At 41.7% G+C, this 23,241-nt stretch overlaps 1 protein-coding gene across 7 annotated transcripts in view; it reads right to left on the bottom strand.

Moving 5' to 3' along the window:
- Positions 1–23,241, bottom strand: part of htt (huntingtin) — a 184,871-nt gene that overhangs the window by 63,165 nt on the left and 98,465 nt on the right. For 4 of the 7 annotated variants that reach the window (XM_052019338.1, XM_052019339.1, XM_052019342.1 and 1 more), the window contains 11 exons: positions 21,122–21,232; positions 20,415–20,492; positions 18,951–19,174; positions 17,875–17,953; positions 16,756–16,917; positions 14,262–14,317; positions 12,867–13,015; positions 10,250–10,386; positions 4,660–4,683; positions 2,475–2,591; positions 1,536–1,658 (listed from right to left, as the gene is read on the bottom strand). In XM_052019338.1, the coding sequence (XP_051875298.1) occupies positions 1,536–1,658; positions 2,475–2,591; positions 4,660–4,683; positions 10,250–10,386; positions 12,867–13,015; positions 14,262–14,317; positions 16,756–16,917; positions 17,875–17,953; positions 18,951–19,174; positions 20,415–20,492; positions 21,122–21,232 (1,260 nt within the window). The remainder of the gene's footprint in view (positions 1–1,535; positions 1,659–2,474; positions 2,592–4,659; positions 4,684–10,249; positions 10,387–12,866; positions 13,016–14,261; positions 14,318–16,755; positions 16,918–17,874; positions 17,954–18,950; positions 19,175–20,414; positions 20,493–21,121; positions 21,233–23,241) is intronic. The other 3 variants (XM_052019340.1, XM_052019344.1, XM_052019343.1) reach the window with 1 other exon arrangement.

The raw sequence follows: 23,241 nt of genomic DNA, 5'->3' as shown, positions 1-23,241 counted from the left end.
ACAGTAAAATCTGGAAACACACACACAGAGGAGATTTACTGGGAAGTTGCCGGGAATGGAAGGTTCTAGTTACAAGGAGATTGGATAGGCTGGAATTGTTTGTACTGGAGTGAAGGAGCCCAGGGCGGGGGGGTGGGATGACCTCAGAGGTTTATAAAATTATGAGGGGCATAGAAAGATGATCACAGTCTTTTTCCAAGGGTCGGGAAGCCTAAAATGAGAAGACATAGATTGAAGGTGAAAGGGGAAAGGTTTAAAAGGATATCTGAGGGGTAAGTTTTTCCACACAGAGGGTGGTGGGTATGTGGAACAAGCTCGCAGAGGACGCGGATCACAGTGTTTAAAAAGCGTTTAGACAGGTACACGGACAGGAAAGGAACAGAGGGATATGGGACAAATGCAAGAAAATGGGATTAGGACAGATGGGCATCTTGGTCAGCATGGACGAGTCAGGCCAAAGGACCCGGTTTCGGTGCTATGACACCCAAATCATACATCTGGAATCTTAATTTTCTCCCTTTATTTATATATACACATATACACACACGCGCATATAACACACACGTGCATATACATACATATACACACACAATATATACACACACACACACAGATGCTGCTTAATCTACAAGGTATTTCTGTATTTTCTGTTTTATAACCAAATATTGTTCCCATTTTTTGAGTTGTTGCCAACCAAATCAGATACAAATGCAGCTGAAACACCATAGAATTATAGAGTTGTACAGCACAGAAACAGGCCCTTTGGCCCATCATATCCATGCTGATCCTTTTGACCAGGTACACTAGTCCTATTTGCCCACATTAGAACTATATTCTTCTATGCCTTGTCTATTTGCGTGTCTGCCTAAATGCCTCTTTAACATGGTGATTCCATCTGATTCCACCTCCATCTGATATCAACCGATCTCTGTGCAAAAAACGCATTCCTTAGATCCCTTTTAAAACTCCTGCCTCTCACCTTAAACCCTCTGGTTTCTGACATCCCTAACGTGGGAAAAAGATTTTGACTACCTACCCTGTCTGTGCCTCTCAGTCTTATATGTTGCTGTTCAGCACAGTAAGGCCACGATATCTAGTCTAAATACTCCTTATGTTCTATGTAATTTATATATTTCCATCAAGACACCCCCTCAGCCTCCTTCACCAGGGGAAACAAGCCCAGCCTACCCAATCTCCCCCCATAACTAAAGTCTAATCCAGGCAACATCCTGGTGAATCACCACTGCACCCTCTCCAGCACAATCACATCCTTCCTACAGTGTGGCGATTGTTCTTAAAAAAAAGAAATTTAAAATCAGGAGTTACAATGGTAACAACTTGCATTTATGTAGTATCTTTAACAGAGCAAAACAACTCAAGGCTTCTTCACTCATGTGATCAGTTAAAGTCTGACAACAAGCCACATGAAAAAGTAATGTGGGACCGGTAAAGTGGGTTTTACAGGAGCACTAGGTGGAGAGGTTTAGGAAGGGTTCACAAACACAACATCTTAAAGCTTTGAAAGATGAGCTTACCAGGGTGGCTGGCATAGCAAACATACTCTTCAGCAACATGTCAACAGGTCGCAGTGATGAGGGTGCCACCGTCTCAAACAGGGTGTTCAGTACTCCCAAGGCCTCGTGTGAATCAAGGTGCATCTGCAACAAGACAAGCAACAATGCACAAATTACATTTACTGCTTCCTGACTTACTCCACACCCAAAATTCACACAAAACTTACAAGTTTAAATCCATGCACAAATTCTTTCAAGTCTTGCTCCCACCGACAATGAAGCATCACACATTTGAGGGAAGCCTCCTCTCCCAACACCGACCTGGGTACGTGGCCCTTCTCCTCCCTCTCTGACTTGCACCTCCTCCGTAAGAGAAGCTGCAGTCATCCAACCTTTCCATTTCAGATTTTTTTTTTCCTTCCTTGTTTCATCGATCCACTTTCAACAGCAGACTCGTTCTGCTTGTAATACCCCTTCCCAATGGTTATTTTTGTTTCACATACATTCATTTTTCAGGACCTGAAATCATGTCTTCAAATACCCCACCCACCCGGGACATTCTCTCTTCTCTACCCTTCCATCGGGTAGAAGATACAGGAGCCTGAGGGCACGTACCACCAGACTTAAGGACAGCTTCTACCCCACTGTGATAAGACTATTGAATGGTTCCGTTATTCAACGAGATGGACTATGACCTCACGACCTACCTTGTTGTGACCTTGCACCTTATTGCACTGCACTTCCTCTGTAGCTGTGACATTTTACTCTGTACTAATTCAATATAGCTGCACTGTGTAATGAATTGACCTGTACGATTGGTATGCAAGACAAGTTTTCACTGTACCTCAGTACAAGTGACAATAATAAACCAATACCAAATCAATAGACACAAATTCAATAACATTAATCTCCGGGCTACTGCACCCTTGAGCTAATGTCAGCCAATGTGGCCACCAGTACCTGCTGTTTAACCAGCAACGGTAGAATCATGTCAGCTATCTGACGAGAAAGGCGCTTCCACTTATCTTCGTTCTCTTTGTGACACTGCTGCAACACCAGAATCAACATCTCCAGCACCTGCAATAAAAAGTGCAGCCGTTAACACTGTGAACTTCTACCCAGTGTGAACTTCATACCAGTACGAGGAGATTCATGGAAATGACGGAGAGATGGGGTGGTATTTTCCTCACAGGGAAGGTTAAGGTGAAGTAATGAAAGGCAATGGGTAAAGCCGATACAAACAACCTGGGCTACTCTTCAACACTTTAACGTGGAGGCTTGTATAGGGGGATACATAGAGACCAACCTCAGTAATCTGGCTCCCCTCATTTGGGCCAAACACGACAACTATTTAGTGCCCTTAACACAACAAACCATTCAAAGATGCTTCACGGGAGCAATAATCATAATTTGAAACCAAGCCACAGAGCGTGATGAGGACAGATGAGAAAGAGGACAAAAACAGGTTTTAAGCATCACCCTATGGGAAAGGGACATAAAAGTTTTGGGACAGAATTTCAAATCTTAGGGCCAAGGCACCTGGAAGCATAACTGCCAGGGATGGAGAGATTATGGGCAAAGGGTGAGAATTGGAAGAGCACAGATACGCAGAAAAAGGTGACAATCATTTGGCCAGTTGCACAATTCAATTATGATATGGATCCCCAAGTCCACAGCTCCATATCCTTCAATATTCAACACTGGCAAAGTGGATGAAAGTAAAGATCGACGGTCAGTGGGTTTTAATGAGTGGAGAGCTGCTCACCACAAGGGTTTTCATGATCTTTATTAATGATTTGAACTTCAAGGCAGAGGCCGTGATGAAGGCAGCCAATAGTGTGGCACAGCAGTTAGTGCTACTGACTCCGAGTTCAGGGACCTGGGTTCAATCCTAACCTTGACTGCTTTGTGTGAAGTTTGCATGTTCAGTCCATAACTGCATGGGTTTCCTCCCAGATATGCTTGGAGGTTAACTGCCGACTGTAAATTATCCCTTAGTGTAGTTATTGGAGAATTATTATGAGCTTTTTTTTGGAACAGAGACAGCGGGCAATATAATGCAGTTATGATAAATTATAGAGGCAAAGATGGGTTGGATTTATTTTCCTTGGTAGATTTGATTACTAGGGAGATATTAGTGAGATAACTTGTCAAGGACTTAGGAGTTGAGAAATAGACATTTCATCTAAAAACAACTCGCTGCCTGAATGCATGGCATACAGAGAAACCCTAATTACTGTCAAAAGCACTTAAGTAGCTGCTACTTTCAAGATTATGGATTGAAAGCTGGGAAGTAGGACAAACCAAATTTTGACCGACAGACAAAGGGCTGAATTGCTTCCTTCTGTGTCATATTTCAATGATTAGCAAAAAAAAACTACTGATCTGTCTGGAACAATTCAATTCCTCAAGTCTCCTCAGCTTGTTTGGCAAGTGGCATCAAGATTCCCACTGCTTATTATGTTAATAAATGCTTCACAATTCCACACTTGAATTATTTGTCATTGAGTTTTAGAGAAAACCTTTGGCATCATAGTTGGCACAGACATGGACTGAAGGGCCTGTTCCTGTGCTGTACTGTTTTATATTCTACAATTAACCCCCTTATTCTGGATTCTAAATCAGGCTTGAGAACATTAGACCCAAGTTTTGATAGGCATACAATTCTGACATTGAGCAAGGGTGTGGAAACATTACCCATCGCCAAAAAAAAAATCTGCTAAATTCCAATGGAGAAAAAATTTAGTGGCCACAGGTTTAATCTGCAAAGCAGGTAACTTAAAAATTTAATATGGAAGTATTGGGGGGTGGGGTGTTGGCACTGAGTAGTGGGAAGAGGAATGAAGGATTTTTTTTTTCTAGTTTTCCTCATTACGTCTTCCATTGCACCCCACCTCCCCAAACCCTGTTATGAAAACCGCTGTAATCACAAGGCTATGTTCTTTGCATAACCCAGAAACACCACCAGGCATTTCCAGGTTTGACGCAACACCAGCCAGGAGCAGTTCAGAGCTCCCACTGCACAGTTTCAATGTGCAATCAGCCCAACACAGAATCAGTGGGTTGAAGTCAACACTGTTTTTCAATGCTGAAAGACTTGTTACATCAATGTTAACCATATAAGAATTAAACCTGCAATTCTTACCATTTCAAGATGTTTATTGCAGCTCTATTTAAAAAAAGAAAACTATGTTTGTTAAAGCATTCGGGCTAACAAGACATGACAATTGCTACACTGCAATTTTAATGAGCCAGTTCCACTAAACCGTGGAATCTGTTCAGCTTGATGTAATTAATTCCTCCTTCATAAATGCCAGAGGTATGAAGATAATTTGTCTAAATTTGAACATCACAAATATTTAAAATAGACACAGAAGTTGAATTGGGAATGAGGTACATAATGCAACAAAGGCCAGACTCTACACAAGGAACATAGTTGATGGAGCATGAAAGAAAAACAAGTGTTGGAAACAGATAGCAGGTTAATGGGCACTCCAAGATAACATCAGATTTTGCTCTAGGATTGTTAACCTTGCATGCATGCAATGATCTACACCAAGACTAATCGTCTGATCTCGGTTCATCTGCTGTCAGACATGCTGTGCACTTCCAGCACTTTGTTCCAATTCCAGATTCTATCCAAGGGTTTTTTTTTTAAATAGGTGGGAAGTTGGAAGAGTTAAAGGGGAGCTGGCAGGGGTGAGGGTTGGTGGATGAGAAATACCAAGCCAGGAAAGATTACAGAACAAAACATTCTAGCTGTAAACTGAAGCTAACAAAGGGATGCTTGCAACTTATGTAGTGTCATGGGTTTTAGAAAAAGGGATGTGGCAAAATGCCACTTGTATACTGTATATCGGAGCACAAGATAACAATGTGTTCTTCAAATATTATTCTCCCCTCCACCACTGGTTAGCAACTACGTTTAAAGGCAAAGCAGAAATTATTTTGCCTGCTTCTCAGTATCCAAAGAAAAATCAAATAGAGAGATAAAATCAATTTCTAAAGCAGTCTGTACACAATGAATAAACTCTAAAGCAGCAAAAGCATGCATGATAAATAAAAATAGGAAAGAAACAGATTGAGTCACAGATCACCATCATCTTTACTTTGGTGCGAGTGCACCAGACTCGGAGAACATTCTTAAGTTGGGGTGAGGGAGGACTGAGAGAAGGTACAGGAAGGATCGGAACAAAGTTAATGCATAACAGCAAAGCAATAAATCATCTGGACTTTAGGAACAAACAAGTTGAAGAGGCGACAAGAATGATTGTTGATCATAACGCAGCGCTAACATGAAGTATAAAACAGTAGCACAAGGAGCAGCTGTTGGTCAATAGGCCCCTTGAGCCTGCTCTGTCATTCAATGAGATCATGGCTGATCCAGTCTTGGCCTCAACATCACTTTACTGCTCTCTCCCAGTATTCCACCCCCACCCCAATTCCCTTGCTTCTCTGCCCTGAATATATTCAATGACTGCTTCCCAGGCTCACTGGGAGAGAGAATTCCAGGAAATTCATTATCTTCAAATTCGTCCTGAAGCCTGTCTGTAATAGAACCATAGAACACTACAGCACAGAAAACAGGCCATTTGGCCCTTCTAGTCTGTGCCAAAACGTTATTCCGCTCGTCCCATTTACCTGCACCCAGTCCATAACCCTCCAGACCTCTCCCATCCATGTATCTATCCAATTTATTCTTAAAACTTAAGAGTGAGCCCGCATTTACTACATCAGACGGCAGCCTGTGTAATGGGTGACCATTACTTGAAACTATGCCACCCTGTTCTGCATATCCCCAACTGGGGGAAAATACCCTCTCAGCGTGCACCCTGTGAACCACCAAACCACCTCAGAATCCTTTGTGTTTCAATAAGGTCACCTCTTATTCTTCTATACTCCAATGCGTATAGGCCCAACCTGCTCAACCTTTCTTCAAACACCAACTTGGACTGCAAGAGGGATCTTGGGGTCCAAGTCCATAGCTCCCTGAAAGTGGCTACACAGGTTGATAGGGTGGTAAAGAAGGCATATGGCATGCTTGCCTTTATTAGTCTAGTCATTGAGTTCAAGAGTCAGGAAGTTATGCTGCAGCTTTAGCAGGACATTACCTGGATTAGAGGGCATGTGCTATAAGGAGAGGACGGACAAACTTAGGTTGTTTTCTCTGGAACAGCAGAGGCTGAGGGGAGACCTGATAGAAATTTACATTATCAGAGGCATAGATAGGTTAGCCGGTATCTTTTTCCCAGGGTTGAAATGTCTAATACCAAAGGGCATGCATTTAAGCTGGGGGTGGTAAGTTCAAAGGAGATGTGCAGGGGGCACTTTTTTCCACCACTGTCCTATTTACCTTAACTTCCTGCTGCATCTGCATATTGCTCTTCCAAGGACTGGACTACAAGGACACCCAGATCCCTTTGTACGTAACATTTCCCATCTATAATCATATAAATAGTACAATGCCATTGTTTTGCCGACCAAAGTGGATAACTTCATATTTATCCACATTATACAACATTTGCCATTTATTTTTCCACTCACTCAACGTCTAAATCAACTTGAAGTCTCCTTGTATCCCCCTCACAACTCACAATCCCACCCACCTTCTTATTACGTGCCGTTCCCTCATTCAAGTCATTGTGAATAGTTGGGACCCAAACACAAAACCCTACGGTACTCCATCAGCCACTGCCTACCTCCCAGGGAAAGACCCATGTTTTCATCCTCTGTTCTCTGCCATTCAACAATTTTCATTCCATGCCAGCCTTTTATCCCCAATGCTACGTGTTACTACCTTGCACACTTGTGCGTCATGCAGGACTTTGGCAAAGGCCTTCTGAAAATCCAGACACAGGCAACCCCCACGTTATGGCCGTTTGGGCAACAGAAATTCATCCTTATGGAATTCATAAATCACTACCCAAAAATCTGAGATACGGAATAAAGTTGCTCTCACGTTATGACTACGTCAATTTTTATTTTATCTTCAGCTTGCATTTCTTGGCACGTGCACAGATGCAGCTTTGCATTATGGAAAATAGCCACATGGATGGTTTTTTGGGAAGGCACACCACCCCAACATGGGGGGGGTCACCTGTTTATCACTTCCACTGGTTCTCCCTCATCTACTCTCCCAGTTACATGCTCAACGAACTCTAGTAGGTTTGTCAAATGCAATTTCCCTTTCATAAATCCATGCTGATTTTGTCCAACCCTCTTGATATTTTCGAAGTATCCTGTGATCACATCCTTTACAATACTCTTATATGTTCCCCAACTACTAACATGAGGCTAACTGTCCATTGTTTCATGCTTCTCTCTCCCTTGTCTCTTAAATAGTGGGGTCACTAATCTGCAGGAACCGCTCCATAACTTGTAGAACTTTGAAAGACAACAACCAATGCATCTATCATTTCCACGACTATCTGGCTTTTTCACTCTGGGATGCAGATACTCAGGGCCTGCTTATTTTTAAAAGAAACAAGCGCCAACTCCCTTTAATTTCTTTTTTGTTTGACCCTAGAATTTCTGGGAAATTGTGCCCTCTTCCGTGAAGAGAGAACCAAATATTTGTTTACTTGTTCTGCCATATTTATTCTCTCCATTATAAATTCTCCCATCTCATTATAAGGGATATACATTTGCCTTCTTTAATCTTGTTCTCTTCTCATATTTGTAGAAGCTTTTATAGTCTCAGAGATGAGACTGAGATGCTGGAAATCTGGAGCAACACACAAACAGCCGGAGGAACTCAGCAGGTCAGACAGCATCTAGAGGGAAATGAACATCTAACGTTTTGAGTTGAGACCCTTCATCAGGACTCAAAACGCCAACTGTCCACTTCCCTCCACAGATGCTGCCTGACCTGATGAGTTCCTCCAGCTTTTTGTGTGTTGCTTTTATAGTCTCACACTGCTTTTGCTTTCTTAATATCTTGATTCATTTTTGCCAAATTCTAAACTGCTCCCAATCATAGTGCATGCTACTTTCTTCTGGCAACTTTTACTTCCTTTCAATGTAATATTACCCTTAATTTCTTTTGTTAGCAATAGTTAGTCACTTTTCCTTTTGTGCATGTGCTCCAGAAAAGAATGTGTAACTATTGTGCCTATCTACTATCACACCTTTCGACAAAGCTCCCAGTTTATCACAGACAACTCATAATTGCTTTGTTTAGATTTAGTATCAAACTACTTCACTTTCCATCTTTTTGTTAGGGTCATTCTTCCTTCTCATTGCAAAGGAGTTAATCTAAAGCAGTCTTTTCCATAGTTAGCTGCAGAACATGTCTGTCTAAATAAACATTCTGTACACACTCCAAAAGTTCACACTCAATGGTACCATTGCTGACTTGGTTTACTGATTTCCATTCTGAAAATGACTCATTTATCCTGATTTTCTGCTTGCTCTAAGCCAGTTGTTCCTTCTATTACTCCAAACTGGCATGTGCTCTTATCTTATGAAGCTTTTAATGTGATACTTTATCAGATGTCTTCTGAAGTTCAAATATGCCACATCTCCCCATTCCTCTTTACCCACCCTGTTCCATCTTCAAAAGGCGGCTGAAGTCCATTACGATTTGACATTCAGAATAGACAACCAACTCTGCTTGATCGTCTTATGATTTTTAAATGTCCTCCTTAATATTGGATTCCAGCATTTCCCAAAGTCAGGAACAATCAATTTAACAAAGACCATTCAACAATCACCTTGAACTCCCTACAGACTTCTACTTCCATGATTATATGGCATTCCTCTATTACAGAAATATTAACTGGTTTAGGAAAAAGTCAGTGCCTCAGGTTCTTATAAAAAAAAGTCAAACCCAAGAATGTTTCATGTCTAATTAATTAACTGAACATAAATATTGTGACTAGCCCATACATCAAACCAAATCTTGTTGGGTTATCACAATGCATTCTTGACCAAACATTCAACAACAAGAGCTTTATTGCTTTAGCAGCCATAATCAGAGCAAGGTTCAAAACAAAGGGCTAATGTTATTGACTCGAATCAGTGAATAATTGATCTCTTTAACAGCAGTTGCCCATTTCTTTATCTAGCTCTTCAAAACCTTAAATTATAAACAAACTTTATTTCTTTTGTTGGGCTGCCAACAAATTATGGAACAATCTCATACTCACACAGGAAGGATATACAGCCACGGAATAGCTGCAACCCATGGTTACCAGAATGATACTGGACTAACACAGTAAACTTATGGCAAGCTGCATGGAATGAACTTTAATTTAGAAGCTCGAAAGATGATCTGAGATGCAGAGGTGATTAAGACATTTGATAGGGTAGATGGAGAATCTATCTTGTTTAGTGATGGAGTCCAAAAACAAGAGAGCATAACAGAATTAGAACTAGGTCATTCAGACATTAAACAATTCTTCATGCACAGTAGCAGACGCTGGGGGGAGGGGTCATTGGAAATGCCTTTGAGACTGGAAAGTTAGGTAGGGCTTTTAAGGGTTACAGACTGAGGCCAGATACAGATCAGCCATGATCTAAATTAATGACAGAAAGAGCTAAAGGGCGAACTCTTGATCTCCCATTTTAGGATCAACATCATGGTCACTGCCACACACAATTGTGCACACTGGTCATTTTGAACCCAGCTCTCCGTACTACTACATTAATACACATACCATAAGCTGCAGAGTAGGAAGGAAGGGGGTTTGGGTGGGGTGGGGCAGCAGAATTTAAAAACAAAGCGTAGGGCGTACCTGGTGGTACTGGATGAGCCTCAGCAACATAGAAACCACCACCTCCTTCTGTGTGTCCAATTCCTTGCCAGCATCGGCTTTATTGGTCCCTCGCAGAACAAACAGATCGTGTACTATCGGCTGGAGCGCTGGGATTGCTATGGCAAAGTACAAGAGGAGAATTTGTCCACTGGAAATTTAAAAACATTAGCTCTTCAGAGAGAAAGTTTTAAACAGTTAAACAAAGCAGCTTGAAATTCAGCAAAGAAAAAATTATGCAAGTACAGAACATGCCCATCAGCATCTGAAAAAAAGATAACCCATTTTCCCTTTATCCATACCAAAGGACTGAACTCCTCAAAGGAAACAGTTTTCAAATACCTCCATAATCTTTCCCCTCTCCAGTGTCTGTCCAATTAGAGTTATAGGGTCATACAGCATAGAAACAGGCCCTTCGGCCCAACTGGTCCACGCCGACCAAGACTCCCATCTAAGCTAGTCCCATTGCTCTTGAAGTTAGTTTTGCATAAAAGGCAATTAAAGTAAGTTTCCATTTATTTTGTGCCCGCAAGACACTTAAAAGTCTATGAAGTACTGTACTTTGGAAGTGCCATCCATGTCTTGTGAAGGCAGCCAAGTTGTGCACAACAGCTCCCAAAAAACAGCCACGTAATAACAACCAGATCTTCTGTGCTTTTTCTGTTTATACTGATTGAGCAGTAAATATTGGCTCAGACACAGGATAAATTACTTGTTTTTCAAAACTGAGTTGTGGGGATCTTTTACAGGGCCTCGAGTTGACATTGCATCCAATGGACAGACCTCCGACAGAACAGCAATGCTATCATGAAGTACCAGCACAGATCAAGTCTGCAGTGCCGCTGGACTCTATAACCTTCTGATGGAGTCAAGAACGCTGAGCCATAGCTAAAATTATTAAACGCATCATGACAAAATGCTTTAAGATACTCTGAATATCTACTGTGGAAATTAGATAGGGTATCGATGCATGTTGTGATTGCTGATGAAATCAGCATTGATAATACATCACATATACATCTTTTCAACATCAACAAGAACCAAATTTGACTTCTAGTTTTGGGTGACAATCAGCAATAATCAATAATTCTGATACTTTAACACATCTTACCTAAAGTAGATCTTGGCCAGCTGTAATCAGTTGCTCAAGGACAGTCTTAGCGACATGAACGAGTTGGGCCGAAGGGCCTGGTTCCATGCTGTATAACTCTGACTGTCAAGCCATCAGCACAACTCTGTTCTCTTTTCCCTCATGCTTCCCTTCAATGCTATTTCCTTCAACATCCTTAGCATTTTCTGGTAAAACTAATTTCTTCTAAATTCCCCATGTAGTTTTGTGGTAATGTACACCAATGGCTCTAGTTTTTTTTAAAGACCTGAACAGCCGGCATAATCAAAGACCCCACCCACCCAGGACATTCTCTCCTCTCTCCCCTTCCATCGGGTAGAAGATACAGGAGCCTGAGGGCACGTACCACCAGAGTTAAGGACAGCTTCTATCCCACTGTGATAAGACTACTGAACGGTTCCCTTATACAATGAGATGGACTCTGACCTCATGATCTACCTTGTTGTGACCTTGCACCTTATTGCACTACACTCTCTCTGTAGCTGTGACACTTTACTCTGTACTGTTATTGTTTTTACCTGCACTACCTCAAAGCACTCTGTACTAACCCAATGTAACTGCACTGTGTAATGAATTGACCTGTACAATCAGTATGCAAGACCTCGGTACAAGTGACAATAATAAACCAATACCAAATAGGTCACAGCCTAAGCCTTACCCAGTCAGCTCATCTTTTTCTAATGTATACAACCTCATGTACTTTTGGACAAAGATGATTTGAAGTTTTTTTTTAAAGAAAAGCTTAAGTTTTGAACTTTGCAGAGGAAGCTTTCAGCACAGCTTTGGTGTTGACAGCCAGGTTTGACATACTGGAGCTTACAGGCATTAGATCCATCAAACTGCAGCAGATCAAGTTCAATTTGTATGCACATTGTGAAATTCAGAAGTCAATATATTCAAGAGAAATCATCCAGTTTTGAGCAATACAGCACAGATACAGGCCCTTCAATCCAACCAGTCCATGCCAACCACATTGCCCACCCAGCTAATCCCAATTTCCTGTGTTCAGCCCATATCCCTCCAAGCCCATTCCTCCACATACCTTTTAAATAATAGAATTGTACCTGCCTCAGCCACTCCTCTGGCAGCTCATTCCATATACTCACCACCCTCTGCATGAAAAAGATGCCCCTTGGGTCCCTTGTAAATCTTTCTCCTCTCACCCTGAACCTATCCCCCCCCCCACTAAGTTTTAGACTACCCTACCCCGGGGAAAAGACTTACCAGTCTGGGGGAAAAACCACCATTCATATTCAAAAAATGAATTCACTGAACAGAAAATAAAAGCAGATACTTTATAAAATAAAAACTCCAAACCAGCATTTTAGAAAGTTTACACCACAGAAAATATTTTGAAATTTTGAGTTGGCTGTCAACAGTCGAGACGTCAGATTTTGCAGCAATTATAAAGCAAACAGAAACAAAGATAAACAATGTGATCAGAACAGTGCAGACAGCAGGGGTCATTACCATGTGTAATCGCTTTCCGACCAGAGGCCATTATCCCATCACACAGTTGGATAATTTTGGGAATTCCAATGATTGGTTTGGAGTGATAGCGCTCGTATGATAACAAGACCAGGAAGAAAAATATGTTTGGAATGATAGCCTCGGATTCCCTGGAAAAAAAATAAAATTAAGCAAACAACTTGCAAATTAATAGGATTTGGATTTTTTGGCTCCCCTTCCCCTCCCCCCCCACCCCCCCAATAATAACCAAACTCGGTTGCCCACTACACCATACCACTTCTATCCCTAAAAGTCATCTTCAAAAAATTCAATTTCCTTTACACAAATGAAATAGTGACACAATTGATAACATCAACCTTGTACTTTGCTTTAAGAAATTTAAAAATACAAATATTCTGCAGAATATCAACTGAACTGGTTTACACAAATTCAGAATATGTTGGTCATTGACAACTGGGAAACTCAGTGGAGATGGTGGCAGTGGACAACTTCGAAAACATAGATGATATTTGTCGTTACCAATTTAGTCACCGATTATTACGGAAAACAAAAAATGATCCAGGTGCTTTTTTTCACACAATTTTGCAAAACACACAACCAAACACCAGAATGGAAGCAAAAATAACAAGTGAAAGAAATCAAACCCCAGTTATTACTCAAAAGTACAGGAAGGAAGCAGGGTCAGAAGAGACAAATGGGAATTCAACGGTAGCGTGGCAGTTAGTGCAACGCTATTACAGTGCCAGCGATCGGGGTTCAATTCCCGTCGCTGTCTGTAAGGAGTTTGTGCGTTCTCCCATGTCTGCGTGGGTTTCCTCCAGGTGCTCCGGTTTCCTCCCACATTCTAAAGGCGTACGGGTAGGTTAATTTGGGGGTTTAAAAAAAATGGGCAGCGCAGACTCGTTGGGCCAGAAGGGCCTGTTACCACGCTGTAAATAAAACAAAAGTAAATTTGAGGAATGATACAGGGAAGATTTTTAGCACTATGTAGTTTGATTAATCTTACCAGAGAATGAACAGTGGCAAAACATTAATCCATGTGTTATAGGATACTATGAATGCAAGTGACACTCCAAGTTACAGAGGAACAGGAGTTGGCATACCAGCCTCGTGTCTACTGTAAAGGAGAAACTACAATCGTTCAGCACACCCTGTACAAACGAAATTCTCTCTGAGAGTTGGAAGTGCAAGGAGTGGGGGAGAAAAAGGATAGATTTTGACCTGGGTAAAAACGAGAGTACCTCAGAGAAAAAGGTTTCAGCACCTGAATCGCCAAGGCAGAGAAGGCTATAGACCAAGTGCTGGTAAATGGGATGATTATGCAGAAATATTTAGTCAGCAAAGTAACAGGAAAATAAAACAACTGGACACAAATGCTAAGTTGTTCACACTTACCTGAATTGGCCCACTTCTATGTATTCGAACTGCTTCAGAACAAACCCGATGAATACCTACAACAAGATGATATCCAACTCCATCATACTGTTACATAGAATTTACAGCAGAAACAGGCAAAGTGTCCAGGTCAGTGTACACGGTCACTACTATAGTTCACCTCAGGTTCTACAATAATCAGCTTGGAACACTGATCTGTTTCTCTCGCCACAGATACTGCCTGTCCCACTCGCTGTTTACAATATTTTGATCATTAACATTACCAACCTCTTCTTTTCGGTTCCCTTTCATCTACTTGAGTACTTTCATCCTTCCCTCCCACATAGCCCCCCACTTCTCTATCATTCATGTGTCTAAGAGTCTCTTAAGTGTCCCTAATGTATCTGTCCCCACAACCTCTGCCGGCAGTGCGTTCCACACACCCACCACTGTGTAAAAAAACTTACCCGACATCCCCCTTATACCTTCCTCCAGTCACCTTAAAATTATGCCCCCTCGTGTCAGCCATTGTTGCCCTGAGAAAAAGTCTCTGACTGTCCACTTTGAAGGAGTCTTCTTCATTCGCATACCTTAAGTTCCACATTCCAACCAGTCTCTGAATGAAGAGGTCCCTTCTAAATTATTTTTTGGATTTATTTGCGCTCATCTATTGCTAGAGGGATGTACTTGCATTGAAGATGGTTCAGAGAAGGTTCACAGTACTTAGGATGAAGAAGGGGACTCGTGTGGAAAGGTTGAGCAAGTTGTGCCTCTACTCACTTGAGTTTAAAATAATATGATTTTATTGAAAAAAACAATTCTGGAGACTATTTGACTTACTGAGAGGATTTTCCCATCATGGGGTAGTGGCAGGGGAAAGAACTTGAATAAGGGGTAACCTGTTTAAGACAGATTAAGAATTTGTTCTCTGGAAGGGTCATGAACCTTCAGCATTCTCTACCGCTGAGAGCTGTGGCAGCTGAGTCTTTGAATATGTTCATGGCTAAGGTAGTTTTTTTTTAACTAAGGGGTAGGGGGAGTTGAGTTAAAGCCAACATCAGATCAGTCAATCTTATGGAAATTATAGACTCAAGGGGCTTTATTACTCCAGTGCCTGGATTGTTATATTTACAGCTCTTAGTTTTAGGAAAAAACAAATGCAATTTGGCAACAATACAGGAGAGCCAAACCAGAATAGTTTCAGTATTAACAAATAATAGTTCCTTTCCCCCCAAGATATCCAGTAACAAAATTTTAAGTTATATCCTCCTGCAACCACTGAAGAGGGAAGATTAAACCATGAAATTCAGAAATGAACCCTTTAGATTATTACAATAAAACAGTGACGTATAAACTGTTCACTGCACATTTCTGTGGATTTAAGCAACAACATTGTGGATTTAAGCAACAACATTATGTACTGCAATAGTCAAGCTCATGGTGACTGGAGAGTTAACTTAAGTAGCCCCAGGATCCTAGGCAAGGAAAGAGAAAAGGGAACAACGTATTGGGAAGTGTCTGCTTCCAATTAGTATCATTGACACACTCATTCACCCATCTACTTCAGCTGGATAAACACCTGGATCATGCTCTGGGTAATTCCTTTCCCTTCCAGGAGTGAAAAATAGCTCGACAGCACTTACTGTCTAGACTCTCATAGGAGCAACCAGTTAGATGAAATGCACCCCCGGTGTGGAGGCAACAGCTTTGCAAAATATACAAGACAGGAAAGTAGAGCAAACTCTGAAACACTACCTGGGCAGAATCAAGAAAATGTCTCACAGGATACAAGGAAATAAAAGAGGGGGTCTCTTTTCTTAACAAGTTACAATAAGGCAGATTGGAAAACTGAATGAAAGAAATGGGCCCTAGAAATTCTGGCAACAGAATTCAGTTTTCTGGCCAATTCCTTACTTTATTGAGGATCCAACGTCCTTCACAGAGCAAATTTGGCAGTTATACTTGGAGGCTCTTTAGCTCTTATGACTGATTATCCTAACCTTGCAATTTACTCCTCCTCCCACCAAGTTGTGTACTCAACAAAACAGCCAGAAAGGTATATTTCACCACGTGCTGGCTTGCTCTGAACAGCTGTGAAAGTACGAGACATTGGGGAATTCTGTTCAGATGTGTGTAAACCGCTGTAGCAGAAAACAATTACCAAATGCTGTTGGCACAGTCACAATGGGCCAAATACCCTTCTCCTGTGCCTTGAACATCTATGACTTGCCTCTCAATTAATTAGATCTGGCCAATCTTTACCTGTTGACTGAAAGACTAACGGAGGAGAATAAAAGCTCATCACTTTCCGTAAGATATATTTAAGAAATAATTTTTTGCTATCCTCCCCGGCATCTGGGTGGCAATAACACGTATATTTAAAGATAAAATCAAGAACCTTTAAATTCACATCCTTTGCATTTTTTTTTTAAAAAGATCTCACCCTCTGTCCCCACTCAACCTCACTTCCACTTCTGCCATTAGTTCAACATTTCTAACCAAAGCAAGCACTCACCTGATCAGAGTCAAGCAGGCAGTAGTTCACCCTGAGCTGTACAAGCTGGGCCAACAAGTCAAGCACTTGTCTTTGCAGGTGAACTGATGTGGTCGTGGTATACTGCTTCAAAGCCTTGATGACCAGAGGCTCAAAGAGCCGGATGTAGTTGTGTATTGTATTCTAAAAGTTCAGGAGAGCACACATTAAACACGTTAAAATGTCTCAAAGCAATGATCTCACTTTGAAGTGGGCTGTCAATGTGCAAACACAGCATATTCATAACAAAATGAAATACCCGTTTGCTTGTTTTTCTGTTGTTCCCCAAGTTGGGAGTATTCACCAGGAAAACTACTTATTATTTTTCAGTGCCTTCAGATCCTCAAAGCCCACCCAAATTAAATCTCTCAGCTTTGACCCCATGAACAATGCACCACAAACTGAGATGAACTGACAGTGTTATAACCCAAATGATGCACAGTGCCACATGGTCTCAGGCAACTATTGTATTAGACCAAGGTGCTTTTTATTTGCTGTGCCCAGTTGATGCTTGGAACACAGCATCCAATAATTAGGGACATGACAGAGTCATGGAGCTATACAGCACAGAGGCCCTTCGGCTCAACTCATCAAACTGAGCCAGTCCCATTTGCCTGTGTTTGGCCCATATCCCTCCAAACTTTTCCTATCCATCCATAGGATGCTCAAGAGGGAAAAGTGACTGAGCCCATGATTCCCAAGGCTCTCCACCACAGGTTTCCCTGTCCCAGGTCTAGGTTGATGCAAACTGTGTCAACCTCCAGTATAGTCGAACATAAAATGGCCAGGATACATCAAGTTTATCACCTGGGATCTCCCATGATAAGGCTTATATGGAATAGGGATAAATAATCATGTACAAAGATCAACTGTGAAATAGCAAAGAGTGTTCTAGTGTGCAGGAAAACATTATATAATGCAACATATTTTCCCCTCTCCCGACTCGTGCACACCCCCTTCCCCTTTCCCCATGGCCATTTAATACCTGCATGCTTCCCCAGCTAGATAAACACCCAATTCTTTCCATCCTCAGCTGCAACCCAATTTCAACTTATCCATTGTTTAACAAAAGCTTTGTATGATAATTGAAACAGAAAATACCTTATCAGCTCGATGCCTTGTTACATTCGTCATGCTAACCTTCAGTTGTGAAGGAACCTTCTGCAGTACATCAAACCAACTAAGAGTTAAGCAACCAAAACATTGTGTAAGTTTGGGATTTTTACAACAGTGTGTTACTTTGCTGAAACTCACACTTCAAGATTACTTAACAATTTACTTTTATGGATTTACCCAAAACAATTCATTGCACAAAATTTCTAATAAAGTTTCCTTTGGTTTCCCAATCTAACTATTGGTGGTTTTTTTATTATTACATGAAGCTATTAGCTGTATTTAGCTTTGTTTCCACTTGGATGGTGGCCAGATCAACAGAGTGGTTTGCTGATTAGTGATCTGGCCATTGTGAGGCTCTCCAATTGCCTTTGAGGACACTTCAGCAAGCAGCTGGCAGCTTGAATCTCCCAGCAGCGAGTGATATCCACCATTCAATGATTCAGCCCTGTGAAATCTTTCAGCCAACTTGGCTGCTGAGTGGCTGAAAGCCCCTGGGTCACCAAAACCTCAGTCCTTCCCAGGACCTGTGGCTCATTCTGAGAGTCTCAGGTGAGAGGCTGGTGGGTGGAAAGGGGTCAAAGTGAATCTTTTGAGCAGAGTTCACTCAAAACATCACCCAACAAGGCAGAGGTGTTTTCAGCAAACAACTGTAAGACAGAAGTTGGGCCTAATACTTTTTTTCCTTCAAATTCCTGTTTCTTCCCAGTTGATTGACACAGATATTCTCATGATGCTCCTGTGCACCTTTTTGGGGTGGGGTAGGGTATGACACCCCAAAAAGGACACAGCCAAGAAATGCCACAAAGGGTTTCCATGTCAGACACCTGTGCAAAGAAGGACTTTACATCATTACCATGCAAAAGAGCTACTCAGTTGAAAGTTGAGTACAGTGGTCAATGCTTCCTGAATGGTGCACATTGCAACCACAACTATTGAGTGAGTGGTGGGTAGATGTCAGATCCTTAGTATAACATGGAGATCAGAATTGTCCACTAATTCCAATATGATCTTGTATCACAGTGCAAATTTAACACAGTATAACAATTGACATAATACTTTACCCAGATGTGTCCTGCTCAGGTTCTGCTTGGACCATGTTCCTGAGACTGGCATCAGCCAGTGCCTGCGTGAAGTGGGTGTACGGCGCCATGAAGCAGTAGTGGTAAAGCCCGGGTCTCAGACTGGATGAGCCCAGCCGCTGCACCTTTCCTTGCGACTTGCTGGGGTGGGAGGAGTAGCCATCGTATTGCGACGCAAGGTTTGTCCCAAACAGTGTCTTCAATAGCTTAATAAATGCAGGTTAAAATCAAAAGAAACATTCAGGGCCACTCAGTAAGTACGTACAATGGGTAAGTTTATTTGTTAGGTGTGGGGAGGGAAAGGAAAATTATTTTTAATGCCATTTATGACAACCCAAAACACTTTGCATTGAATGAAGTACCTTCTCAAATTTAGTCATCATCATAACAACATAGGAAGCATGAATGTCAATTTTGTCTCTGAAAACTGTGGAGGACGGCAACTATCAATGATTACATAATCTGTTTTTTAGTGACATTGTTTAAGAATAAATGCTGGCCAGGACTCTGGGATAACTATTAAGTGCCAAGTGGTGTTGGCCCAGCTTCTAACCTTCATTACAGAAACTATGTGGAATTTCAAAAAAATGTAAAAATAATATTTTGATATTTTGTATGATGGGGGGGGTGGGGGGGGGGGTGGGGAGAGTGATGGAGAAAGAGAAGTCAGTGACATAGGCTAGAGAATTCAAAATTTACAAGATGATGTTCTCTGTCCTGAGAGTTATTGGGAGTGTGAAATTGTGGCACAGACTGACTTGAGGCACAGATCAAACTTTCATTGAATATATATTTGAACCACAGGAACATACAGGGATTATAAAAGCAGTGGGAATAACCCTTGGTTTGGGCCATCCCGCCTCTTGGAAAAAAACACATGCATTGGAGAACTAAAATAAACCAGAAAACATTCAACAAATGCAGCGAATTGCACCAGCATGCTGCCTGGATTAAAGTGTAAAAGCTACAGGAAGAGGTTGGACAAACTTGGATTGTTTTCTCAGGAGCACTGGAGGCTGAGGGGAAACCTGAAAGGTTTATAAAATTATTAGAGGCATAGACAGGGTAGATGCTCAGAATTCTTCTTACCCCAAGGTAGAAAAGTCAAATACTAGCTTTAAGGTGAGAGGGGGAGAGTTTAAAGAAGATGTGGGCGGGGGGGTATTATTTAAAAAAAACAGGGAGTGGTAGGTGCCTTGAACACAATACCAGGGGTGATGGTGAAAGCAGACATGATAGTGGCGTTTAGACAGACAGATGAATATGCAGAGATTTGTGGAATATGGATTACACACAGGCAGAAGGGCCTAGTTTAATTTGGCATTATGGTCGACACAGACATTATGGGCCGAAGGGCCTGTTCCTGACCTGTACTGTTAATTTGTGTCACTTGCAACATGTTTGTGCAACTCATTTAATAGGAGGAGGTACTTGAAGACTCTTTACCTGCTGTACGCAGACAGTGGCTGCCATGGGTTCCCTGCAGAAACAGGACTTCAGATAGCCAAGGATTTCTTCTACACACTGCAAAGAATTTTGTAGATGCAAAGTCAGGTATTAGACCAGTTTCAGTAACTGCAGATTGTGTGAACATTAAAAATAAAACAATTGTTAAAACTGTACCTAAAAGTACAGTGTTTCTAAAGCTCACACTCCAAGACCATCTATGAATTTGTGCAAGGAAAACTATAGGAAGCACCTTATTACAGGTACAACATGGCCAACAGGCCACTCAGCCCAAACAGTTCATGCTGCTTCTCCACACCCTCTAATATTCACCTCAAGTACCCTTCCACATTCTAATGCTCTCTGGACACAAGAAGTTTCTTGTGAGCTCTCAATTGTTACTGATTAGCCACTATTTTGTCAGCCTACAAGTAGAGTCTCTCTACATTATCAAACCTGACCATAATTTCAAATACCTCCAAACTTTCCCTGTTGTAAAGGAAAGAAAGAGTTCCAGCCTATTCATTCTTCCTTGACAGTTGTAATCTCCCAACTCTGGTATTCTCTGGTGCATCTTTTTGACACCCTCACAATGGCTCCAGAGACCATCGTTAATGATGGAGATCGGAGCCATGCATAGTATCTGCAAGGTCAATCTAATAATGGTTCAACACCACCTGAAACTTCTCCTCGGAGCAACAATTTACCTTCCCAATGTCTGGAAGTGTCGCAATCTCTAGAAGCTGAGACAGAACATCCAAAGCTGCCCGTAAGAAGCTGCCAAACTTCTCGTTATTGTTCTGAAGGTCCAGAGTAACCTGAAATAATAGAAAAGACATTTAATAGATGTGTTCCAAAGTTTTCACTGGTGAGGTCAGCAAGCCGAAGACATAGACCAGAGGTCATAATGCCATAGTCCTTGCCAGTATCTGGGAAAGCGTGGCGAAGGGAAAGGAGTGCAGTTTTTAAACAATGCAGAGATGCGATCTAAAGTGTGCTACCTAAGAGGAAGGTTAAAGGAGATTCAGTAGTAACTTCCAAAAACGGAATTGAATAAATGATTGAAAAGTAGGAAAAATTGCTGGCTTATTGGCAGAGAGAAGGAAAAGTGATAACAGCTTTCAGAGACACGAGACTGCAGATGCTGCAATCTGCATCATAAAATACAAACTGCTGCAGAAACTCAGTGGTTCAGGCTGCATCTGTGAAGGCAGAGGTGTGGTCTTCACCCGAAATGTCAAACATCCCTCTGCCTCCACAGCTGCTGCCTGACCCATTGAGTTCTTCCAGCAGTGATTTTTGTAACAGCTTTCAAACAGCTCACTCAGACATGGACTTGTTAATGTCCTGCATCATTTCATGAAACCACATTGGAAAATGAACAATGATTAATAATAGAAATGGAGCTTCACTGAGCACTCTGACCCCCATGAGGTTGCACATAGAAACAAATCGTTTATTGTACAATAGTCAGTCAGTAAAGTCAATATAACTGCATCAAGTGACTAGCATCAAATTAAAAGAACCATTTTTTTTTCATTTACAGGAATACAAAGCCATGATGTAAACATTCCCAAAATTCTGCATCGTGAGTCACTATAGCCCCGTTTTCAATGATACTTTCTGAAAACCTCTTTTCCTGCTTACCTTTTGGTAATGTAATGGTTAGTGTAACGCTAGCAACCAGAGTTCAACTCCCGCCACTGTAAGGAGTTTGTACGTTCTCCCCGTGTCTGCGTGGGTTTCCTCCGGGTACTCCGGTTTCCTCCCACATTCCAAAGATGTACAGGTTAGGAGCTGTGGGCATGCTATGTTGGCGCCAGAAGAGTGGCGACACTTGCGGGCTGCCCCCAGCACATTCTCAGTAAGGCAAAAAGACGCATTTCACCGTGTGTTTCAATGTACATGTGACTAATAAATATCTTGTATCTTACCTTTTCTTCAAAACTAAATCTTAAAACAAGTCTGCCTCCTAACCCTTCATTCTGATGGCTGTTTAAAAGCAAATCAATTGCTATTGGATGCAAACGCAGCACTGCAAAACTCCCCAGAACATTTGGATATTCCTTTATACAGCAGTATTGTAAGAGCTGAAATTTTATGGTTTTTGGGTAGGAAACAAACACCTTCAGAAAGCAAAGTTACCAATGATAATAAATTAAATACACTGACCTCCTGAGATAGAAATTTGAATGAAAAATGATGCTTCACCTACCCCCCCATCTGCCTCACCTCTTCTCAATGCCTTCAGCTCAATCTTCCCAAATCAGGGAGCCCACTGAGGGGTCCTGGGGAGCCCAGATCCACGCTTTTAATCATACCCTTGTCAATTCCTCATCCACAAAACTCTCAAACTTGCCTCTAAAATTAATGGTAAAATCAGCTTCCACCAGCTTTTCAAGTTCAGCACTCCATGACCCTGAAATTCAAAACATCTCTTCTTCCATCTTTCAGCAACATATTAAAGCTAGGACTTGTAGTTATTGACCCACTGCCTGAGAGAATGGTTTTGCTCTCTCTATTCCATCAAAAAGGATGTTCAGAAACATCACTTGAAGGTCACCTGCCTTCTCTGTTCTGAGAATAAACAGTCCTACCACCGATTCTCCCCAGTTTACAGCAAGGTTCATTCCTGTGAACTGTTTGTTACCCAGACAGTTTGCAAGTCAGGCATTCAGCCGTGAAACGAGTTCCCAGGTGGCAGAAGGTGCCAGCAGCTGGCAAATCCATTCCGCCAGTCTCCCAAATGCTTGTTCAGGTATACAGGCTGTACACTAGTCGGGTGTTCATAACTTGGGGAGGAGCTGTATTCCCAATTTCTCATAAC

This window comes from Pristis pectinata, chromosome 7, assembly GCF_009764475.1.
Source record: "Pristis pectinata isolate sPriPec2 chromosome 7, sPriPec2.1.pri, whole genome shotgun sequence".
NCBI lineage: Eukaryota > Metazoa > Chordata > Chondrichthyes > Rhinopristiformes > Pristidae > Pristis > Pristis pectinata.
Note: the sequence above shows the minus strand (reverse complement) of the source record. Positions and strands in the feature narration are given on the sequence as shown.